The sequence below is a fragment of the Falco peregrinus genome, chromosome 11, assembly GCF_023634155.1.
Source record: "Falco peregrinus isolate bFalPer1 chromosome 11, bFalPer1.pri, whole genome shotgun sequence".
NCBI classification, from domain to species: domain Eukaryota; kingdom Metazoa; phylum Chordata; class Aves; order Falconiformes; family Falconidae; genus Falco; species Falco peregrinus.
Window position 1 is genome coordinate 18549836 of NC_073731.1, and position 20489 is coordinate 18570324.

Consider the following 20489-nt stretch of genomic DNA (forward strand, 5'->3'; position numbering starts at 1 on the left):
TTTACTTTCATACCAGAAGGCATACCAGAAAATCCATTTATGATTTCTGCCAGCAGTTAATTTTATTCCATTCTATTATGTGTAGCTGTAGTAGCCCATACCCATGTAACACCAGCTACATTAACACATCTTCTCACCTGTGCACTTCCCTGCAGCTGATAAACTTCTCTTCTTTCACATTCTTTCCCCATTCAGTCTCCAGCCTGACATCACTGCCAGGTGCCGTTGACTGACTGAAGTGTTTGTGGTGAATGCAATTGCTTCTCTTGCTCTTGGCAAATCTTAAGTTTTTGCAGCTTTCGAGGCCTTCGCTTGACTTCCCTGTCTGATTTTATTCTAATACATTTTCTGCTTTTTCTTCTCCAGTGTGAAGTTTTGCCAGTTCTTCCTATGTATTACCCAGTAAAAATCTCCCTTTTTTCAGAACATCACTGATGTCACTATATTCTGCCAATCTCTTGGGCCAACTACATAATTTCTTTTTAGCTAGCATACTAAATTCTCTGCCACATCAACCTTCTCCCTTGCTGTACCCTAAAAATATTTCTTTTTGCACAGTACAAAGTTTCTTAAGAAGGCTGTGGAATTATATTGCTTTAGAAAATTATATTTTCTTTATCTTGTGCATTAAACAAGCTTTACTTTGGTAATTTAAATGAATAGTCAGACTTGATCCTTGCTTCTATTTTAATTTGCAAGATACCACTTCTCTTTTTGTAAGTGAAGCCTTGAAAATGCAAGCTACTAAATATTTCAACCATAGTGGCCATTTTCTGAGGCTCATAGATTACCCAAAAATTTTTTGGGCACAGTCTTTTCGTAACCTTTTGTTGGTGAGCTCCGTTTGACCTACATCGTGTGATGGCTTTCACTTACATAAAACTTGCTTGCTTTATTACCTCCTCATATAGTTTGCCATCCATCTTTGCTGTGTAATGTGGTATGGTTAAAAGTGTTTGTGTAGGTCCCTAAGTATACTCGTAAGAGCTCTAACGTCTTGAAGCAAGAACTCTGTAAAACCCAGGTTACTTTTAAAAGTCAGAACTTGAGTGTCACGGTAGGGAATTTGCAGAGCTTTTATAGGAATTAAAAGACAAGTGGTTGGTTTTCATAAGCACAGTTATCTGCTTTTACTGAAAAATCAAGGGATTAAATTCTGAATTCAGATTAGTAGTAATGAGTGCATAAAGAAAAAAGATACCAACGGAATTATGCAGTATGCTGCTAGCACATAACTTCTTGCAGTTTTGCTGCACTCATGCAACTGTCAGGTATTTCTCTGTCCTCATTCTTGAGAGGGCTGGTCATGCTCCATGCTAAAGGGAGGCCCACACTAAGTAATAAGGAGAGAACTTGAACTTAGCATGTGTTTTAAGTTTGCTTTTTAATTTTCAGGAATCTTGCCTCTGTGTTGCTCCTTTTTTCACTAAAAGGGGGGGTGGAAAGGTGAGGGGTGCAGAAAGAAAATTTGCTGTGAAGGAAGGTTAGGCATACAGGAAGGATGTTTTTTCTTCGTGTCTTATAAAAGGTAATATTTGATTTCTGCAGTACTTGCATATTGAATTGGAATGTTAATGCTGTGGAGTTCAAGTGGGTGTATATTATGTTAGAAGTGTTATCCCTTGGTATTATAATTATTATCTGTGATTAATCCTGCCTGTGCTGGTAAGGAGTAAGAGATTTTTACCAGAGGGGCATGTCTTTCTGCGTGTGTCTGCTCTTGTATAACATAAATTGACAAGAATTCTGGTTAGGGCAATGAGGGTGACTTAATCTGCAGTGGGTTTGGGGAATTTGTGACAGACAGACAGGAGATTTGTTGTATGCATGTATGTTTTTAACATAGGTAACTCCTATAATTTTAGGAGTTCTTGAGGTAAGTGTCCAGTTTTGAGTTTGTTCTCCTGTGGAGACTTGTGTTCCATGCTTTTATTGAAAAATTAAAGAGTTTGGTGCACACTTGAAAAGACAGATCTGATTACTAGACTTCAGCAGTTGCAATAGTAAATGACGTTTTAAAACTATATTTATTCTGAAACGTGCAACATTTTTGTATTTTAGCAAAGAAAATTGGTAATAGTTCGGAGAAAAATAAGATTAAAAGGTCGTGACTTGAAGGTCAAGTGAGGACATTTATGACAGCTGCTTTCTTTGAGCTGGATACTAAAATGAATTAATTAAATGTTAAGTATCTTAATACTTTTACTGAGCAAATATTAAAAGCATTTTAAGCTGAATTACTGTTGAAAGTTTTTGTATATGTATGTATTCAAGTTATAATTTGTTATAGCAATTTTGGGGCTTAAGTTCAGCAAGAGAATTATTTTCTGAACATGTTTTTAAAAGGGTAGGGTTGATGATACCAGCAGCACGGTTGCCTTCTGAACTAAAATCTGATTTCCTCTTCTCTTGTTTCTTTACCATCGTTAGATGCCATGGCTGTTTTAAAAGGGATGCTTGACAGTGGCTTGTTGCCTACTAGACGAGCAGTTATTGCACTCACTCAGGCTCTGGCAGAAAAAGGAGATCTAAAGAACCTACAAGTGCTTAAAAACATGTGGGAAGACATCCCAAAATCAGTCAATGTATCTACCACACTACTTGCTAATGCTATTGCATTGGCTCATACTAAGAAGTAAGTATTTCTGGGACTGTTACATGCAATTATTTTATGCAGAGTGGTGGGAAATCACTTGCATTATCCTTTTCATTCTGTTTCCAGTCTTACAGTGTCCTAGATTAAAACTTTGGTCAAGTTGAGGAGTGTGCAGGGCAGTTCTGTTATGGTATTGTTTCCCAAACACATTTGGGGTTGAAAATCATTTAATGAAATGCAGGGATAGCTATGAAGCATTTGGGAGAGCATAAGGTCTTTTCTGGTGGTGTAATTTAGCTTTGATACCTTTGTTCTGATGTATTGCACCTCATGTAAAGCGTTCTCCTTCATGTTAGTTCAAGAGCCCTGTGAAATCTGAATGTAAAATTTAATTACTTCATCAATATAAATGTAAAAAAAATCTTTGAACTTAGCACCCACAGATTATGCATATAATACTTGTTTGGAAACAAAAATCTGCTGCCTGTTCCAGTAGTTGAAATGACAAAATACTACTGTGTTTACCCTCAAAATGTGAAAGCCAGACATATATCTGTGGAGTGGTTTTATATTTCTTTGCGGTCAGAATTACAGAAAAGTTGGTTGCTGTGCTGTTTTGCGCCACAGTTTTGATCATGATAATTATCCCTGCACTGAGTATTCAGCTGTTTAATTCAGTATCATGTTCTACCTAACATTGTTGTTTCAGCTGATACATTGGTACTGTGCTAGTTTATCCTTTGTATAAAACTGCATGGGGGAAGCACTTCTGAGAGAAAGGGCATACCATGAACTTCTCAATGTGCTTTGCTGGAACCAGTCTTCAGCAATCCTACGTATTCTATTATTTTATTTTCAAATCGGTTTGATCAGGCGGAGCGCCTGTGTCTAACTCTGCAGGAAAGCTGCAGAGCTGTGTAGTACGTCACACGTACCTGATCACCTCAGGCCAGAGTGAACAGTCACTGAAGTGTTTGGAACAGCAAGAGGACTTGAATTGAAGGGGAACCATGCAGGCCAGTTTCAGTAGTGAGCTCGCTGTATTTTCAGCCACTGAAAAACAATCTGTCTGTAAAGGACTGATCTTGTAAATGCACAGATCTGAGTGGTCCTTGGCACAAGTTCTAGTGCATTGACTTTTGCCTAAATGAAACAGCCCAAACAGAGATTTCAGGACTTGTCCTATAAGATCCGTATTTTCCTATGTTTCCATGTCATAAGTGTTACAGCGACATGCTACATTCTTACAATGACATGTTACATTCTTAAAGTGTAGATTGGTGACAAGAATAAATAAACAATTAAATTGCTGTATGCAGGCACCAGTGTTTTTTAAGCAGCATTGACTTTTCCCATACCAAAACTAGCTTGGATGTGTGAAAAGACTTAGCAGCAGCGTAAATAGTATGCACCTTATATATTCTTAAACATCTTGCAAGCTGTACCTTGAGAACTGTGAAAAACAGATTCTTACAGATATTTTTGATACCTGTTCATTTATTGGTAGATTCATGTTTCTGATAATAGTTTTCAAAGCATTTTTCATAGCTTTCAAGCGTGGTGCATTTCTGCTTCACCTAAAAGCATTCATCATGTTCAGATTTCTTTTTCAATTAAATTAGTTTTGAGAGTGGACTGATAAGAGATGTTGCCATTTGAACTTTTTTGAATGTCATAAGTAGAATTTACACTTTGGTGAATACTTCCTGTGTTATTTGCATTTGCTGTACTTAAGCCATAAGATTAGAAATGTTTAGACAAAGGTACTGACCAAATGACATTTAGTGTTGTCTTTTGCATCCAAAAAAGGTGGGCGTGGGAAAAATGGGGTAAATAATTAATTGAATAGCATTAAAAAAAATACTCGAGTTGTATGCATTAATTATTCAGATACCTTCTGTTAGCACTTTTGATTTTGCCTTGTAGATTTGCAGAACACATTTTCCTAAAGCAGCTAACAGAACTGTTCGTCCTTAATGAGGAAAAAACGTCAAAATTATTTAGGCTTTGTACAGGTCAAAGGTCATTTGAAATTTTTTATTTCTAGGTTAATTTATTCGTCCAGTCATAAGTGGTTTTACTTTTACAATATCGGAATGAAGTCATAGGCACTCAACCATTCCTGGAGAATATAATCTTAATGTAGAAAACAAAAACTTTAATATAATCGCCTCTCTAGGTTTGGAAATCTTGATTTCAGAAACTAAGCCAGTTCAATCTCTTTTCCTAGCAATGACCTTGATGCTGCTGTGGAATACCTTGAGCCTTTGCTTATCGCTGGTGCACAGAATCCTGATCAAGCTGTCAAAAGTATTTCCTATTTGTTAAGAAAGGTGTCTGAGGAAGGATTAGAACAAGCTTTGGAAACATGTAAGTTAATTGCAATGATATTTAAATATTCTGACTAGACAGAGGTGTTATGAAAGAGCTATTACATGTAAAACCTGCTCAGTCAGCATAAATCATGCCTGTGAAGTTTACAAAAGTGGCTTTTCAATCAAAGATTTTCCTTATGTACCCATCATTTTGCAGTTGGTGTGATGGCAGAACGACTGGCCAGTCAGTTTGGAATTTACAGACCTGTCACAGATCTTTTCCTTCAATATGTCAGTGCAGACAGAGTGGATGATGCCAGATCGCTGATACAGGTAATGACACAACAAGAGAGGTACAGAAATGCTTAGAGCTCTTCAAAGGTTAACTGAGAAATTGTCAAAAAGAGGTGTTGTATAGCATAGGCTAGTAGTAGTAGGCTTTTGAATTACAGTGTGAGTAGCAGTAACACAGTTTAGACTATTGCAAACCATGAACTAGTAATCTCATACCAATAGTAGTAGTGGGTGCCAGAGTCAGAAGGTTTTTTGTCTTCTAACAACCTGAAGGAAATAAAGGAAGACTTGTATATTGCTTGAAATTCTATACAAAGCAAATATTTTTGTAAGTTTTCTGCTAGACAGCACTTGCTTCTTGCAAACCATTTCCTTGCAACTTTTCACATAATTTCTTAAATGCTGTAAACATAATACCTTACAGCTGTCTGGTTTGCAAACCAAAGGCAGGCAATGTTTGCTTTTCATGGACCTTATTTCACTTGGTTGCTATAATATTGGGTATGCTGTATTAAAGGTTTATTAAGAGCTGAATTTGCTTCCTGTTTACTTGAGTGTTACATGCTTTAAAAGACAAATGCTGGTCCTCTGGTGCACAGTCTCAACTGAGTTAGTGATCTTCAAGGAATGAAACAGCTGCATTCATGCCATTTGTACAGACCTAAGGACAAAGTCGAGCCAGAGGTGGGATGACCTGTGGGTGACGGGAGCTGCTGCTGGCAGTGTGCACAGACAGGCTCCATCAGGGAAGCTCATCCAGGCAGGTGACAGTCCAGCAGGCATGCCCAAATCCGCAATTTGTTCATGTGTGCATAGGCTCCTGCCTCATCCCATCTCCTGGTAGTACATGCTACTAATTTACCAGTTCCTAAGTATTTTAAGCTGTTAGAAAGAAAAAGCTGTGCTTCATCCATTGGATGTTTTGTGATCTTCCAAGAAGAATACATACCAACAAATGTGTTCAGTTATTTCTGCTACAGTGTGAGGAGGATTATTTGTATAGTCCTTGCTCTAGGATATTACTTGGTTTATTGCTTTGCCTAACTGGTCATCTGAGTATTAAATTAAAAGGAAACTATAATTTTGATACAGAACCCTGTTGCTATATAGCATGAAACACCAAAATGCAAAATAAATAAAGTTATTTTACTCTTCCTGATTTTTTGATTGCTCTTTGGTTGAAATGAGTGAAATTGAAAGAGTGAATGAAAATTGGTTACAATTTCATGCTTTTGTGACGATAGGGAGTTCAATTTTAAGTAAAATCGGCATGTTCTTAAAATTTTTCAAAACATGGAATAATTTCTTTTTGTGTATTCCTAAAACGTGCTACAACAGCATCCAACTGTTGGAATTAAATTCATGGCTCTGTAGCATACTTGAGATAGTTGTATACACTGTATTTTTAGGGAGAATGGCAAAATATTTCATGTTAACTGGACATTCACAGATAAGCATGAGTCGAAAATTCTGTGTATTATGAGAAAATTTGGGGTTTATATGGTGCAGGAAAAACTTTCAGTTGTGTTAAATGTTCTTGACTTCTATTGTGGAACAAGTATTCTACTGATAGGTAACTAGAAGATAATAATAATCACTGTCCATTGTTTGTTACTTTCTTGAAAAGTAAGCCACAATCCAAATGAATTGTTTCACTTGTAATAATCTGAAATATTAGTATACACGTGGAGAATCCTCGCTTTCAACAATACATCTAAAAGTCTGTTTAAAAGTTCAAGAAACAGCTACAGTTTCTTTTGTATGGTGGAGGGAGAATGCTTTGACTGATGAAGGTCAAAAGTAGTTTGATATTTTAGCATGAAAGGGGGCTGTAGAAAACATGTCTCCAACTAGATGGTGTCTTTCCTCTCAGAGCACCTACTGACAGTAGGTGAGAATGACTAGAATCAGTAATAAAATGTTGCAAGTTTCTCCCATGAATATTTTGCCTCTGTTTATCACTGTAAAGCAGTTTCTTTGTCCAAACACTATGGGTACATTTTTGTCTCCGTTTGACTGATGGAATGAGGCCTCACACCTTTTCACCTGGACCTTAAAGAGCTTGTCAAACCATATTACACATACAATAAATTCATAGTGTCATAACCCAAAATTTCTTGTTATTGAATGTAGTAAATCCATGGTATCTCTATTTTTATATGCACAATATTCTCTTCTTCCTGTGCATTCTGGTACTGATTAAATATCTTAGAGCTGGTAAAAAGCAGTGTGCTTTGTAAGAATTTTAAGACTGACACCTTTGAGGAACATACCCTAAAATATTGTCTTGTTCATTTTATTTTGCCCTTGTTTCTAAAGTAAGATAGATTTTTGATTTTTATCTGGTCTGTCTCAAACTTAGAAAAGTTCAACTTCTCTCTCTCTCTCAAACACTGTCTGTTGCAATGAAAGCCTTTTATAAAATAGAGAGATTGAAATCAGTCCTTTGTATGCATAAGTGTAGGTAATTATACTTTAAAGAGAACTTGCTTTGTACATTTTAATTTTTATAAAGAAACGAGCAGTTATCTCCCTGACACCTTATTAAATGTATAATTAACCTTATGATCCCTAGCTCACTTGTGAATGCTTGGCAGTATAATTGGAGAGGAATAGTGTTTCTCTTTTTCATTCTTTGCAGTCCTAAACCTCATTTTTGTGGTATGTGGAAGTATTAGTTTAATTCTTTCCCCTTTTGTTTTAAACAAACTTTATACCTACCATTTTAAAAACAATGTTTACCAAAATGGCGTGTGAAATGAACTTGCTTCCTATGTTCAGTGGTTGGTTTGTTGTTTGGGTTTTTTTGTTTGTGTTTCAAACTAATGGTCAGTTATTTACCTTCTATATAGGTAATATTCGTATATTATTTTAAATATCTGTAGTTGGAAATTTTCACCTTAGTAATTTTGTTTATCACTAACATACTGATGACTGCTACATTAATTATTCTTTTTCTTTAGAGGTATGGTGCATTAATTGAGAAGAGAACTTTTGTGAGTTTTATGGCTAGATCAGCATCTAAACCTGGACAGGTACGGTATTTCTTCATGTACGTCATTGTATTTGTAACAAAATGCAATTTCATCAACCTTTAAGTGTTTTGGATCTTGAACTTCGTGGTTGACAGCTTGATCAGCTTTCTTGGGGAGAGGGAAGGTTAATTTGCAGAGCTGGTTACATTTAAAGGAACAGTTTACGGAGCATGATGGAAAGGAGGGTGTAGTTAATATTTTTCTATTGTTTCAGTAATTTCCTGCCTTTTATACTTCATATCCTACCGACATTGCGCTTTAAACATCTTACTGCACTATCCAGTTCAGTATTGTAACCTGAAAGTACTTATTTTGTTGGCTACTTTGTATGCATACAAATCCAAGTTTAAAACCTCAGCCTCTCTATATTGATAAAATGCCTCTATGTTTACATTAAAAGACACATTTCATATTAGTTGTTACAATGGTTTGGGCATATATCTGGCTTGAGCATCTGCTTAGATTCCTGGCTTTGTGCTCATTCCCTGTAATTGGAAATGCTCTCATTCATATGCCTGCTCTGCTCCTGTCCATCCCTCCTCAAAGTAAAAAAAAAAAAAAAAAAAAAAAGGCAACAAAAAAACCCAATACACACTCAACCCCCCCCTGCCCCAAACCCAACACAGAACAAAACCAACAAAAAAATCAAAACACACATATGCATATCCACACTGATTCCTTTTTTCATAGAGGAGCAGCATCAGGAGACAGGTAATACACAAACTAGAGTAAATACTTTTTCAAATGAGGGATAATGCATTTATGTTTTGTGGAAATTGCCAGTAAATACTCATAGATTAGAAGTTCTTATGTTGAAGAGATGCTGATAAATATGGTGATAAACACCATATTTTGGTGTCTTTAGAAGAAATTTAAAAACTTGAATTTTTCCACCTTTTCAAGCTGAAATTTTAATAGCACATAGAAGTTAATAGAACATGATAAAGATGCTGTTAATTTCTATAAACTTTATTTAATTCAAGACCTGAGAGTTTTTGAAACTGGATTCAGAGGTTGGGGGAGGGAGGTTCCAAATCTAAGCACATTAGTGACCCAGCTTCTTTTAAGCAGTGTCAGTGAAGGCTGCCTAGGGGTTTGCTTTTTTTTTTTTTTTTTTTTTTTTTTTTGTAAAATGGTTGAAATCCTGACATATTCTTATTAACATATTAATTGCTTCCTTCAAAAAAAAAAAAAAAGAGAAAAACTAATATTTATGCTTCTTCAGTATGTTTTTTAGTCCTGTATTTTGTTTGTTTTTATTTTGTGTCTGATTTCTTTGACTGTTTTGTATCTGCATATTAAATTTTGGGAAGGAAGTTATGTCTACCTTCAGTTGCAGTCTGTTTCTTGCTATCAGTACAGTTCATTTCTCTTAAATCTGAAGTACTTATTCTAATTTCCGCAGTTTTATTTTGTGGTTTAAGATCTGAGGTTAATGCTCTTTTTGTCTGCACATTAAATTTCATAGGCAAAGAAGATCGAGACACTTCTAGAACTGATTCCTGAGCAACTGAATGCAGAAATTGCCTACCATTACCTCATGAGATGTTATGGTAATTGATTCTCCTTGGAATAGTTTCTTAGTAAGAACTCTTGAGACATTCAGAAAGGTCATGGAAACCCTTAGAAACAGGGGGAACAGGATCTACTCTGTGTAACTTGCTTTACAGTTTGAGCCACAAAGAGGTGGGGAGTTTGTCTGGGATTTTTGTTGTTTAATTCTGTTGGATCTGTGTACTATCCTAGCTATTGGGTTCGAAAAGCAAACCAACTGACCCAAGCCTTGAATCCGTTACAAAAGGAGCTGTATTTACATTAAGGATACTGCTACAATAGTGGCTAGGTTGGGGCTTCGTGGAATAAAAAAGAATCCACCCTAACCCATGGAACTGTAGAAATGAATGGCATTCATTACTGTAGAAATGAATTGCTTTTAAAATGAGTCCAGTTTTTTTCCTCCTGAAACATGTAGTAAGTATATTGGTTCTTTTTATGTGTGTGTTTCAAAATCATAAGTGATTAGTTTTGTCAGTAATGTGCAAGGATCTTACTGTTACTAGTGTAGATTCTTTATACCCTTTTCAATTTAGCCGAAGTTAATATTCCAGATGCCTTCATTTGGACTTACCTGAGTAGTTGAAGGGTTAATCAGTTCTTTTTATAGTTGAAGTCAGAGAGGAAGAGCTCTAAAAAATCAGGTTGCTTTTTTAAATGTGTGTGTTTGCAGCAGACAATTTTGAAAAATCAGGACATACAGCTCCTGTGGCAACACTCAGCTGGAAGTTTGCACCTCTGTGCTGTGGTGTCCTTTCCTTGTGTACTCTGATATGGTCCTTTAGTTATATTACAGGAAGTAAATACTCTTCACACTTGTGTATTACAAGCAAAAAAATATAATGACAAAGCCCTTGTGCTCCAGTCTATCACAGAGGAGATAAACAGGAACAATTAAGTAAACGACTTCAAACCCAAATCCAAGGTATGGTGTTAAGGGAGTACAAACTTCCCTGTATTTGAATCAAGTTGTAGTATGCGACTTACAAAATTTACTTGCACAGTAACATTCAAAACAGCAATCACTACCAAAATTGTTTAACCTCATAGTTTCATTCACAGCAAGGTAACATTTCCAGCATGTTTTTAAAAACAAAAAAAATGCCCTTTTGTCACCACCACTGTACTTGTTCCTTTACACTATCATTAGCCCTTTACTGCTTTTACCTCAGTAAATATTCCGTAAGTGAACTAATTAATTTTTTCAATATCCGTTCCAGCTCATTATAGTATAATTTCATAAAGAGATTGCAGAGAATCAGTCACTTATTCTATTATACCTAAAACAGTGATTACAGTGTATTGGTCACGTGAAGCCACACTGTATGTGAACTGAACAGATGGTTGCTGTAGTTTCTTTAGGCAGAGATATATCTGGCTTGTAGCACGTTCTAGAGGAGACACTCAGTACCAGCATGAAGACTTCTAAAAGCTATTCCCAGATCTCACCTGTATGAGACATTGATTCCACTCCTGTATCGGGTAGAAGAGTGTGCATCAGTTAACTTGATCTGCTTTACCAGGGCTGAGCTGGATGAGTTGTACGAGGGCATCTTTGCATTTTCTATTGCATCTTTCTGTTTTAGGGAGAGACGGTGTTGTCCCAATTTTTATTTTTTTTTATTTTACAGTTAGTAAGCTTTAAAACTTGATTTCTCATTTTAGGCCAAATCCAACTTCATAGTAGTATCATTTTTTAGAGAACAAATGATTCTCCTGTCAGGTCCATTTTTATTTTTAATTGTTTAGAAAGGGTACTGAAGGATAGCAGAGTACTATTACTACAGCTGGTTTCTGTTGGTAGTTATCAAAATAAATGGACAAATTATAATTATTTGTGTTAATTAGCAAAGATGTAGTAGAATATACATCACATCTGAAAGAAGTCTGATCATATATCAGACACCCGCAACTGGACAAGTAAAGGGACATTTATTCCTTTCCTTGTCCTGAGGTATGAGCCACTGCAAAGGCTAGATTTCCTTCATCTGGTGAGATGCATAATCCGTCACTGTATATCTTCTAGAAAAAGGAAATACATAAAATCACATTTGCATCATCCATTAAATGCAATCTAAGTATTAGCTCTTTTTTTGTTGTTGTTGTTTTCCATACATCGCATCTATTTTAAAGAAATAGAAAATTAACGATTTCTAGTAGGCTTTCATTAAACCATCGCTTCAAGCAGTTTCTGCAGTAACCTCCCACATTCAAAAAGTAGCTTAGCCACTTGCCAGATGTGAGTGGGAAGCTTTTTCTCATGAGAAAGGGACACAAGTTACCCATTTCTGCATAATTAAAGTGTTTTTCTTTAAGAATTTTTTTTTTGTAGCCCTATGGTTGTGAAGGTGGTGTTTCTAAATGTGAACAAGACCTGAGGCAGCTCCCGTACTGCAGGTGTTTGCTTTTTCACGGGCAACAAAATTAGTTTAACTGGAAATTATGGCTTGCTTGTTCACAAGGTGCTAGGAACTGTTGTGCTGCATCTAGGACACTGAGGACAACAGTGAAACTGTTGGGGGTAACTTCACTGTGATGCTTCTCAAGCAAATGTCTGAGCAGCAGCAAAGTCTATGGTTAAGCATGAGTCAATGTAGAGGGAGGGATTTCTTCCCTCTCCCACTTTAAAGCGAGAAATATACTCCGCTCTTCTACAGCTAGAAGTGCATAGTGCTTCAAATAAATGAAGAATGGATTAGTTAGGACCTGTTGCAGGGTTGGTGCATTTATGGAATATCCAGAAAAATGTTATTGGTTACCTAAGCAGTGGGTTAGCAAAAATTTTCTCCTGCTCTAAAGGTTGAAATGGATTTTTCTTTGTGCTCTAAAATGAGCACTGACCTTTTTTTTCCTTTGCTTCTTTAGGTTATAGTTTAGAGGTAGCCAGCACCTGGAATCATGACAACACTCTGCCCTTACTTAAGGGAATTAAATTCTGTTCTAGAGTTCTCACATGCTGAAGTTGAATGGCTTTCATTTTAGCTTTTCTTTTTGTTTTTTATCATTTGCTTCAGAAAGAGGCATATGGCTCTCTGCCTCATCCTGGAGTGGTGTGTTAGAGTCATAGAATCAATTAGATTGGGAAAGACCTTTAAAATCATGGAGTCCAACCATTAACCCAGCACTACCAAGTCCAGCACTGCCAAGTCCACCACTAAACTGTGTCCCTAAGTACCACATCTGCATGTTTTCTACATACCTCCAGGCATGGTGACTCAACCACCTCCCTGGGCAGCCTGTTCCAGTGCTTGACAACCCCTTCAGTGAAGATATCTTTCCTAATAACCAACCGAAACCTCCCCTGGCACAACTTGTTTCTTGGGAGAAGAGAATGACACCCACCCATTTGCAGCCTCCTTTCAGGGAGCTGCAGAGAGCCATAATCTCTCCCTTGAATTTCCTTGTCTCCAGGCTAAACAGCCCCAGTTCCCTCAGCTGCTCCTCACAGGACTTGTTCTCCAGCCCCGTCCCCAGCCCCTGCCCGGCTCTGGACACGCTCCAGCCCCTCAGCGTCCCCCCTGCAGTGAGGGGCCCAAACCCAGCCCAGGGTGCGAGGTGCGGCCTCACCAGGGCCGAGCACGGGGACGGTCACTGCCCTGGCCCTGCTGGCCACGCTGTTTCTAACACAAGCCAGGAGCTGTTGGCTGCCTTGGCCACCTGGGCACACGGCTGGCTCATGTTCAGCCGCCCATCAACCAGCCCCCCAGGCCCTTCCCCGCTGGGCAGTTCCCAGCCCCCTGCCCCAGCCTGCAGATGTTGTGTGGGGTTGTGGTGACCCAGGTGTTGTGCGGCTCCTACTCCTTTCTGGTTCCAGCACAGGCTTGAAGGAATTTACTATTTAGCCTCATATAAGGAGAGCTAGAATGGCTGTATGTTCTGTTGTCTTATGTGAATTGTCAGTAGGATATGAAGAGTATCCAAAGTGTTTGGAATATTGTATATGAAAATATTCAGCATATATTCTGGCAGATAGAAGGAATGTGTGACATCATGGAAACAGATGAAAAGAAGAAATACTTAATCATTGGGGTTTTTTTTTTGTTTTATATTTTTTTCCTCAGAATTGGATGAGGATGTTGCTTCTGTGAAAGCTGTGTATGAGAAAACAAAAGAGAAGAATATACAGCTGAACGAGCTATCTCTGAAGTCTTTAGCAACTTTTCTGAAGAAAGTAGGAGAGCCTGTCCCTTTCACTGAACCCCCTGTGAGTATTTCCTAATTAAGAAACAGATCTGCAGAACTGTGTATGTTTAGTGTTAATAAAACAAATTGCATGAATAATTACATAGGGATTAGATCTCTGCAGAGACTCCTCAAAGGAGGTAATGTGTGAAGTACTGAGTGTTGTAGGAGCTGTGGTAATTTTGCGTTGGGTTCAACTTGAGGAAATAAAACTTCTTGGGGCTTACAATATTTAAACTACCTGATCCTTATCAGGCACTCATCTACAGGTATACCTTTATTCAATGTCCTTGGGGCATTCATCTAAGGAATTGAACTTTAAAAGGCTTATAGAATGTGTATTTCATTAACAATTAATAGGTTTTAATTTTCATTAATTACCTGTTTTGTATCTAGTACAAGTTGCTGCTTTAGCAGGATGGGATTTTAGAACTGGGGGAATTATTTTTCTATTGCAGCTTTGCTTTTACCTGCCTTGCCAATAGCTATATGCAACTGTGCAAATATATCTTATTTGAGGGTGACAAATGGTGTGAGACTAAACCTGTCAAGACTGTAAACACTTCTTTCACATCATTACTTTAACTAATGGTCTACTAGTGCCATGTTAGCAAAGCAGACTTTGAAGACTTACTATATTTTCCCCCTTCAAGCAAACTTTTTATTGCGATTTTCTAGCCACTTTTTATGTTTAGAAATAAGTGGTTTTCTATAGCTCTGTAAAGACCTGATTACATGCTGTTTCTCCATATTGCTTCATAAGTGTGATTTTCTTTTCTCATTTTGTAAAGAACTGGAGAAAATTTGCCATAAACTACTTGGCTTAGCCTTTTAACAGCTGTGGAGTTTTTTCCACAACCCTGACATAATTTATAATGGGAATTTTTATTTGAATTGTGTAAATTTAAAACCTAAAACGTCTGTTTCTTGGTAGCTAGTGAAAATAAGTGTTATTTCGAAGTCACTGAAATTACTCACTTTCTGATTTCCTTGTTCAGCTTCTTTAATGCAGTTTGATCTTTAAAAGTGTCTCAATTTTTTTGACACAATTGCAGATTGCAGTTAAGAAGTATTTTCATTTTTAAAATGAAATTGATTATATTATTGCATTTTGTAATAGAAGCTTCATTATGCGTTTTTGGCAAGGTTTTCCTTTTCCTTTTATTCTCTCTCTCTGGCATTTCTCTTAATTATACAGACTTCAATACAGATCTAGTTTTGCTTGACAGAGAATACATTTTGCTTTTGTCAGGACATAAGACTTTGTTCAGAATTAGTAACTTTGCAGTTGAAACAATGCTGAACTTGTTTATTCCACTCTTGTTTATAGGAGACATTCAAGTTCTATGTGGAGAAAACGAGGAAAGCAAGATTGGAAGCATCATGAATACATAGTCTTTTATGCTTTAGTTGTTTATGAAATTGTTTAAATATTACATTCAATAAAAAAATTAAAAAGCATGTTATTCTGTGTAATTTTCAATATAAATCTGTGTTTAAACAGCACTCTCCATAGCTGTAATTGATAGAAACAAATAGAAACACTGTTAAAATTGCTAATGAAATACCAAGATGCAGCTTTCTAGATTATTTCTGTTCTGATACATGATCTGTTTTAACCTGAACTGTGTTTTGGCTCCTGTTGAATAACCAAATATATGTATATCAAGAAAGTTGCTAGAGGGGTATGTAACCATAACAGTAAGCAAACTGTCTTATCCTTTGTTGTTCTTTGCCTGGACAGTGCACTTCGGGGTGAAAGTAGAAGGGTAAAGAACACCATCTTCAGGGTTCATCTGTATGTACACAGAGAATAAACACACCTTTTTTAGATTTCTCCTGAATGTACTTCTCTTCTGTTAAGCATCTCATCAGGGTGTTTGATATTACAGGTAAAGACCAAATAGTTCTACCTTTTACACTGGGTTGCGTGTTGTAGTTTTATAGCATCTTTAATTCATTTTTATAACTTGATATAGTTCATTTAATCTTATGGATACGAGGACTGCATACCCATGAAAACATGCCTTTTAAACAAAGCAGTGCCCATTATTTGCAGGGGTAGCAGGTTTTACTGGGTGGGAGACGGGTGGGCATGATTTATTTGTATAAGTGTGGTAGTTAAGCTACTCTGTGACATTTTACGGTCCAGAATTTTGGGATCATGAAAATAAGATACTTATAAATTACGAAGATAAAAGAACAGATAGAGAATAAATATCTCCATTATCTCTGTGAGTAATAATGGAAACTCACATAAGTACATATTGATATAACAGGTGGAATAAGTGTCTATGCAGTTAAACAGGTTTTAATGAAATGAAAGTTTGTTTCTGTGTGTTTAATTTATTAATCTTCACTTTTTAAGCTAGTTAACCTTACCTTTCTTAGTTTTTCCTGTATAGACATCACTGTGGTAATTAAATTCATGTGCGCACACAAGGTTTTGGCAAAATTTTGGAAGACTTGTACAGTAATCTGAATGTGTCGAAGTGGGACCTAATTTTTTAGAGTAAAATTTCCAATTCATTAACTAATATATTTACAAATACACAGAGAAATCCTGCTGTACTTTAAAAATGAGGCATAACTAATCGGGGGCTGAGGGGAGTGGTAAATTCCGTTTTCCAAACAAACTGGATGTATCCTAGCTGTGTCTGCTCTGTTGGTGTGGGTTTACAATGGCCTTCGTTACTTCACAACATACCACACCTACTTGGCTCTAACCCTCTTGGCACCCTTTGTTCCTGGGTTGTCAAGATGAGGCATTAACATCTGAAATTTCATTCATAGCCTAATGGTTGTGTGCCCTATCTGAAAGCAAGCCTAGGCAGTAGTCGGTTTATTTCATTTCACAAATGGAGATGTTTCTTTTTTCTAAAGCTACAGCTACATTACATGTGTTTCAGTGTAATAGCAGCATAATTGAAGACTCTGTCACCTAGTTGGCAACCCTTTCTCTAGCACCACAGCTCTTTTTTTTAGAGGTCATCTTGTGAATCTCTGTTTCACAGCGGTAGCTGTGTTCCAGCCAGCGGAGCCACATCAGCGGAGCATAACTGGCAGCCGTGGGCTTGTATGCTTTTTGAGCTAAGCTAGCACATCGGATAAAGAAGAGTAGTACTTGAAGCAAACTCCAGGTCATCAGAGAGGAGGAAGGTAACAGCAGATCTGTAGGTCTTCGTTACCTTCTTGACAAGGAGGAGCAATCTTGGGTGCAATTGATTGTCAGGTGCTGCATTAGTGGTTGCTGTGCTGTGGGACTGGCAGGTTGTTTGATGGCTGCTGCCTTCCGAGGCAGAAAAGCAGCACACAACAGCGTAGCCACAGATGCGTGGCTGTGTGTTGCTGGTGCCCGTGTGTGAGGGCTGACCACGCAGGATTAGTACTGGTTAGCATCTATAAGTTTTTTCTTCTAACTGGTTTGACTTGAACTCAGAATAATGCCCTATAACTGAATAGTTGCAGTCATGGAAGTGGAAAATAAATTTGATAGCCTGTAACTGAAGAATGTAAACTAAATTGTATACAGCCCTGAAATTGCATTTTGAGTGACCTCATGAAAAGTTACGGTCCGTTGAGCCGGCCGCTGAGCTGATGAAACATCAGTGAGGCACAACAGGAGCATGAGACCAAACAGTGCCAGGGTTTTGTGGCAGCAGTGGCAGGGGAGTGGGCGGAGGTACATGCTGATCGTTTGGGATCCCCTTGCAATAGCCCAGGTTGGTGGAGTCTGGTGGCAGAGATCATTCAAAGGGTGGGCGAAGGCTGCCTTTGTGTGATAATATTTCTTGTTTTCTGTTCCAGTAATGTTTCATGTGCAATTAAGGAATGATCACACAGAGGAGTGCAGCCTCTCCTGTCTTTACAATGTGGGACAGTGAGGGATTTGTGCCACGCTGGGACACAGTCATCTCAGTCTGAAACAAGGCTCTGCTGAGAAGGTTTTGCAGAATCGGCATTTGTGCCGACTCTTCTAGAATACGCTTGAAATGATATGTCTTGTGCATTGGTGTGCTGCGACTCAGCTATTTCAAGCATGAAATAAAATGCAGTTTAGGAGGTTAGCATTTCTTCGCCAAATAAGGAGGCGGTTTCATTATTCATTTCTTCATATTCAAAGAAAGGAACCTGCAAGATGACAAAATGCAGAATGGCAGTCTTGCAAACTTGTCATGGTGTTTTCTTAGTCCAGATACCAAGTTACTGTGTCATACTGACCATAGCATGCACCCCTTCAAAGCAGAAAAGAATTCTTTGCCACTGGCTAATGGATAACTGGCTGTGCAAGATCCAGACCAGGTGCAGTGCCTGTGAGATAGGAGCGCACTTTTCCAGAGGCCTCCGTGGGAAGCTGAGAGTCTGATGACATGAAATGACCTGACACGTTACTGTAAAAAGCAAATTGTGGGAGCGTCTATGTGTTTGCATAATACTGTATCTTGATTGGGGTTGAGGGGACTGGAGAAAGCTTGCTGCTTGAATTGAGATGACTTAATCTCACTTCTGTGCCCTGCGCTACATTACAGAGTCTTTTCTTTCCCCCACTCCCCTGGAAGTAGGGGTAGGGGGAGGCTGCTTTTTGGTGTTGAGCTCAACATGGGATAAGTATCCGTGTTAACTACCAATACAGTCATTTTGCAGCATGATAATTACATGCTGTACTTCTATCCTTATCTACTAAACCAGTTCATTCACCTCTGTCTCCTGAGACCCTTTTCTATTAACAAGAAATGTAGCTTGCTGGGTTGTAGTTGCCTTTAGACTTCCTTAATACGTACCCACTGCTGAAAATGGAGTAGCTGAACAGATAGTGTCTTTGGCAGTGACAGCTCAGGTTTTTATAGATGGAATGCCTGAGTCAGCAGGATTCCAGCTGCAGTTTACAGTAACACGAGAGGATCGTTAACAGTGAAGGTAGGATCACGAGTGCACATACTGACAGAGAAATAGACTGGAAACGTGTTCACCAGAGTACTACCGTATTTATTGCTTTCCTTGAATGTGTGATGTTTCCAGACTTCCCAGGAATGCAGCAGAGGAGGAGGTGGTAGAAGTGATGGATGCGACCAGGAAGTTTTGCTCTTCAATGAGAAGCCTGCTGGCATCTAGAAGGAACGTCCCATTTCCTGCACCCAGTATGTTGTTGCTGTGAAGGTGAAAAAGAGTGTAAGAAAAAGCGGAGACTGTCATTGAATTTAGCCTTTTTTAGCAAAGATTTCTTTGCATTTCCTGAAATTATTATTAGAATTCCTGTGTAAAGGCAACTGCAAAAAGCTATTTCCCTTCCAGAATGGCTGCAGCCTCTGGTGGTTTGCCAGTACTCCTGTGAATCAATAGGCAGAGGAAACCCAATATTCTCTTAAGGTAGTAGCTCTGCCGGGGAGTGTAATTTAATCCAAGGGCATCTTTCTGAGTATGAGTGTGCAGATCCTCAGCTACAGGAGCAAAGTTCTGGGTTTCCCATTAGGTATAGAAATAAAAGCAGATATGGAAGTTTGAGGTTTGAGTTTTCTCTACTGTTTCCTGTAATTAAGAAAATGAGATAATAGAAACTGTCTTAAGCAGTGCCTGCAGTAGACGGGGGTTCCACATTGATCTACTTTTAGATAAAACTATTAATGCAAGGTTTCTCTCTGATACTCTTAAATACCTATTACAACTGGCTAATGCTTCACAATTTCCCATGTGATTACCCTTACAACACCATGATAAAGCAATGGTATCTACAGAACCGCTGCTGTCTGCAGCTCCAAACCTCTTGGTAGCTCTGTTTCTTGTAGTTAATTGCCGTCAGATCCAGTGCCAATGAACTCAAGGCTCAGAAAGCAGCAGACCTCGGTGTTTCACAGCAAGTGATGAGTCTTCAAAACCAGCAGCAAATATCATTCTTGATTTTGCAAGTAGCTTGCAGCTGCTGTTCATCGCCTTGGCCCTGGTCCGATGGACTGTCTGAAAAGTGGGGTTAGGGGAAGAGTTGTTGATAGCAGAGGTGAATCTTCAGGGGAGGAGAGGAGGATGGATTTTTAGGTGGAAAACAGTTCGGGCTGGAGGGAAAGCAGAGGGGTGTGGACAGGATGGGCTTGGCCTGGCCAACCTTTGAGGTTGTCAAAGGCGGCTCTGAAGGGCTGTTTTGTTTGGTTCTGGATTTTTATTTATGGGAGAGGGGCTAGAGTGGTTCTCAAAACATGGGATTGCCACAGAGGAGTTCTGAAGGGATTGGAGGTACTGGGGAAAATACCTAGGTGGGAAGGATGAGAGTTCATATCGTGGGTGGCGATAAGACAAAGCCGGCAGCTTCAGCGCGATGCCTTGGGCCTGGCTGGACGGGGAGTGCGGGCGCGTGAGGGGAAGGAGCAGCCCTCAGCTCGCTGGCAGGCAGGGCCAGTGACACACCACCGCGGATCTTGGCCTTTCTGATGGCTCCCAGTCTCCTCCTCCTCCTGGAGGCTCACGGGGAAGGCAGCAGTGGCAGCAGCAAGGGCTGCTAGGGGTGAGTAGGCTGCAAAGCCC

General features: G+C 38.5%; 1 protein-coding gene across 2 annotated transcripts in view; it reads left to right on the forward strand.

Moving 5' to 3' along the window:
• LRPPRC (leucine rich pentatricopeptide repeat containing) overlaps nucleotides 1-15813 on the forward strand; it is a 92557-nt gene extending 76744 nt beyond the window's left edge. For both annotated transcript variants that reach the window (XM_055816207.1, XM_055816209.1), the window contains exons 32-38: nucleotides 2431-2635; nucleotides 4827-4966; nucleotides 5129-5244; nucleotides 8169-8240; nucleotides 9709-9793; nucleotides 13856-13998; nucleotides 15307-15813. In XM_055816207.1, coding sequence (XP_055672182.1) covers nucleotides 2431-2635; nucleotides 4827-4966; nucleotides 5129-5244; nucleotides 8169-8240; nucleotides 9709-9793; nucleotides 13856-13998; nucleotides 15307-15363 — 818 coding nt within the window. In that variant the 3' untranslated portion in view covers nucleotides 15364-15813. The remainder of the gene's footprint in view (nucleotides 1-2430; nucleotides 2636-4826; nucleotides 4967-5128; nucleotides 5245-8168; nucleotides 8241-9708; nucleotides 9794-13855; nucleotides 13999-15306) is intronic.
• Nucleotides 15814-20489: the final 4676 nt, after the last annotated feature.